We start from the raw sequence: 3939 nt of genomic DNA, 5'->3' as shown, positions 1-3939 counted from the left end.
TCTCTCTCTCTCTCTCTCTCTCTCTCTCTCTCTCTCTCTCTCTCTCTGTACCTTTCTTAAACCTCACCATCAGAACACCATCTCTCTGCTAAAATTATATTTTTAACTCACCTCCCCTACATCATCCCTACTTTCAACTAACTTTTTAAACCATGAAATAAATATTACGTTCCCCCTACCTCACGTTATGGACACTTCTATCTCTTTTTTTTCTTTCCGTCATTTTCTCTGTCTGCCTTTTCTTTCTCCCTCTTTCTGTCTCACTCTCCAACTTATCTTTTTCTCTTCTTTTTCTTTCTTCTCCCTTTCTCTTGAGCTAATCACGTGAAAGCGCGACATTTACATTCCTTCAGCCTCACACCATGGTCGCTCCTCTCTCCCCCTTTTTCTCTAACCACGACGGGCTAAGTAACGGAATGACTAGCAGAATTATTATAAGATTCGGGGGTATTTGATAATTCAAATGCTGATGAAAACTTCCTGAAAAGTGTCAAAGCAAGTGACAAAGTGTGGATAACAGTTACAATATCGAAAAAAGTGTATGTGTGTATGTGTGTGAGATGGCATGGGGGTGTTAGTCGTCCCATCAGGTTGGATATTGGCACATCGTTCAAAAAAGAAACACCTAAACCATGAAAGCATGTTTTACTCGCTCAAATGTGATAGTGATGTTGATCGTCATTTTTGATTGGAAGGAGGTTGCTCATAAGCTTCACCTACGCCCTCTGATGGTTGATAAGAGTTTTATCTGGATGTCCCGGTGTGTTTGAAAGACACAGTACGAAAGAAGATGTCTGAGACAAGGATACTCAGCCGCTCATTCACCACACTTTACCTATGACTGTTTGCCAAAGAACGAGACAACTTTCATCTTTCAGCTGCCAAACTTTCCTGGTTTGGTTCTCGCAGGTTTCTCTGAATTGAAGTTTACCCACCAAAGATCGCCAGTTTCAGACGAGAGAAGAATTCAAGGAAAATTCGATTGGGTAAAATGGCATTACCTTTAACTGTCTTATAGGAAACGCTCAAAACGTTGGGAGACGTAAGAAACGATGTATCAACAGAAGTTGAAATTATTTCGAATAAATTGTGCATGAAACAATAACTTTTTTTTTCTTTTAAATTCGTTTTCGTTTTGGATAGACTGCGTATACAAAAGTTATTTGCTTCAAGCTGAGATTGATGAATGATCTTAGTTTGATAGCTAGTTTACTATTTGTCAACTTCGTTAACAGACACAAAATAAAAATGTCAGCTGACAGTTTTCTTTTGTGTCTTAATTTCCCTCTTAATGCATTACTTCTCAGCAGTAAGTTAATCATACTGACAGTTATATGATATTCGATATGTTTCTGCTGACAGTTTGTATATACTGTATATTAAATATAAGCAGGCTTTCACCCTTCATTCTCACAACGTAGAAGCTTGTATACAGTTGCTTGTTACGCTAGAAAAAGAAGAACAACATCCCTCAAACCCTTTCTTCAAAGAAGGAAAGATATATTGGCTCATATAGTTCTTGATATATATATATATATATATATATATATATATAAAAGGAAAACCAGTAAAAATGTGCTAGTCATAGCTGAAATGCCTTTAATTGTGAGTCTGTTCAATGAGTCTGTTCAACCAGGACACAACAACAACAAACCAACAGTAGCGACAACACAAGAAAGTACAATTTTAGAACTGAGTTCATAATTATGCTTGTGTTACCTGCTTTGTTGTCAAATATCTGAGTTCAAGTGTTAACCGTCATTGGATTCAGTTTTAGTCCTAGGTTCAGGTTCTGTTAGATTTTATTATTTTTTTTGAACTTTTCGAACGGAGGGTGGGCCAACACAATATGCTATAGCATTTCGCTGGAGCTGAATAAATTAACTAAACTTACATATGCATGCACACGCATGCACGCACACGAACATAGTTTTCAGCCATTTAAAAACTTTTTTTATTGGTTTCAGTCAAATGTCTGCGGCCAAGCTGTTGCACTGCTCGACTGAGGTCGACTGAATCGACTTCGCTACTATATTAATCATCTTTTGACGTAAAGGACGCAACTCAGCTGACCGATTTACACCAGTATGCTCACAAACATAGGAAACATAGGAAACATTTATGTGTATATGTGTGTGTAGTATACATTCAAACCATCTCACTTAGATTTTCCAGTTATGAACCACAGTCTATTCAGATAGCTATAAAAAATATGGCTAACCCATTAGGAGAACAGAACATCACGTAAATGTTTACCAGACATGGATCAAGGTGGTAAACGTAGTATATGTAAGCTTCTCGCTAATTTGCAATTCGAAGGTTCTGAAGATGTCACCGATGGTTATATAAATAGCCGATTTGAAGCCACGCCAGAATTAACCCAAATTCCTCACAGAACCTTGTCACTTAGTTCTGCGAGATGTACCCTCATTTCTTTTTACTTGATCTTATGTAATACTCTTAGAATATACGAGAGGGTGCTGAAAAGTTCCTGGGTAAAAGAAAATGCAGGAGGATCAGTTAAACATGATTTTATTCAACATATTTCCTTCCGATTCACATACTTATTGCAGTAGTCCTTCAGTTTTTCTAAGCCCTATAAAAGACCTCGGAAGGTTGGGCCTCCAGCCAGGACTTTCGCGACGCCCTTAAAGCCAAGAACTTTTCAGCACCTCTCGTATGTTCGATAAAGGTTAATTTGGTCTTTTGTTTTAATGCCGAGACCCATCCTAACATCCATCTATCCCTTAATCCATCCATCCATCCATCCATCCATTACATCTCACCCATTTACGTATCTCTCCCTATCTCTCTCTCTCACACACACACATGCACACACATACAAACACACACACACACTTACACAGAGTTTCTATCTACCAATTTTAATTCAGAGAGCAGTAATCAATCTAAGGATACTGCAAGCGATGCTTCCCCAAGTTACCACACACACCTAACCTGGATCGAATCCGTGGCTAGTTGAAGCAAACTGCTTATTCACATAGCAATATCTGCATTAACTATACAATTAATAAAATATGCATTAAAGGTTTGTATACCTTCTCGATATAAGAATTCTTCCCGTTTGGCGAAGTCAGACAGTCTGTTGTAATTCTCCGATCTCGGCAACAAGACAGTGGTATTATTGTGGTTGTTCCATTGTAATTCTTTGTCCAGAGATTGGCTCTTTCAAAATCAGTGTAATTATTAACACCACAGCATTCAAACTACAAAGGAATACATATAAATAAATATATATTTAAGTATTGCGTACTACAAACAAAATGTATAGATGGATATGTTTTAAGTTTGTGAGTTATTTTGAGTATCCTAGATATGACTTTATTCTGCCTTCGGTCGTGGGAGCCCTGATTCAGGAGTTTGAGTTTTGAGGGGTGTGGAACCACCTCCTAGCCATTATTGTCTACCATATCTACTCTAAATCGGAATAATAGTAACTACTGTCAGAGCCCTAGCTATGAGTTAATAGCATGTAACCACCCGAGTTGGAATCAAGTGATGCAGCATGATGGATGTGAATTATTTCGGCAAATGAACTTAATGAATATGGATGAGCAGACAATTTGTCAATAGCCAGGATCAACCAGTTCAGTTAGCAACGAACTACTTCTATTATCTGTAGTCATGGCGTGCGAAGATGAAATATTTCAGCTAGCGAAAGACCAATGTGGTTAAAACCCAACAGAAGTTCATGTGACATCGCTTGATTAGGGCGTATGACGTGGAAGAGTTACTTTTGCAAGACACCCGACCAGATGATGATTATCATGAAATGTATAGAGATAAATACAAGTTTAAGTATAGTGTACTAAATACGACTACTTCAGCGAAAGAAAACATCTATATCTATAATAGGCACGATATGTGTGTGTGTGTGTGTGTGTGTGTGTGTGTGTGTGTGTGTGTGTGTGTGTGTGT

At 38.0% G+C, this 3939-nt stretch overlaps 1 protein-coding gene across 3 annotated transcripts in view; it reads right to left on the bottom strand.

The window, feature by feature from the left end:
* The window catches only part of LOC106879221 (tetraspanin-18), a 135685-nt gene that overhangs the window by 14463 nt on the left and 117283 nt on the right, over positions 1–3939 (bottom strand). For all 3 annotated transcript variants that reach the window (XM_014928700.2, XM_014928701.2, XM_014928699.2), the window contains exon 6: positions 3060–3227. In XM_014928700.2, coding sequence (XP_014784186.1) covers positions 3060–3227 — 168 coding nt within the window. The remainder of the gene's footprint in view (positions 1–3059; positions 3228–3939) is intronic.

The sequence above is a fragment of the Octopus bimaculoides genome, chromosome 3 (assembly GCF_001194135.2).
Source record: "Octopus bimaculoides isolate UCB-OBI-ISO-001 chromosome 3, ASM119413v2, whole genome shotgun sequence".
Classification (NCBI taxonomy): domain Eukaryota; kingdom Metazoa; phylum Mollusca; class Cephalopoda; order Octopoda; family Octopodidae; genus Octopus; species Octopus bimaculoides.
This window is presented reverse-complemented; position numbering and strand designations above follow the sequence as displayed.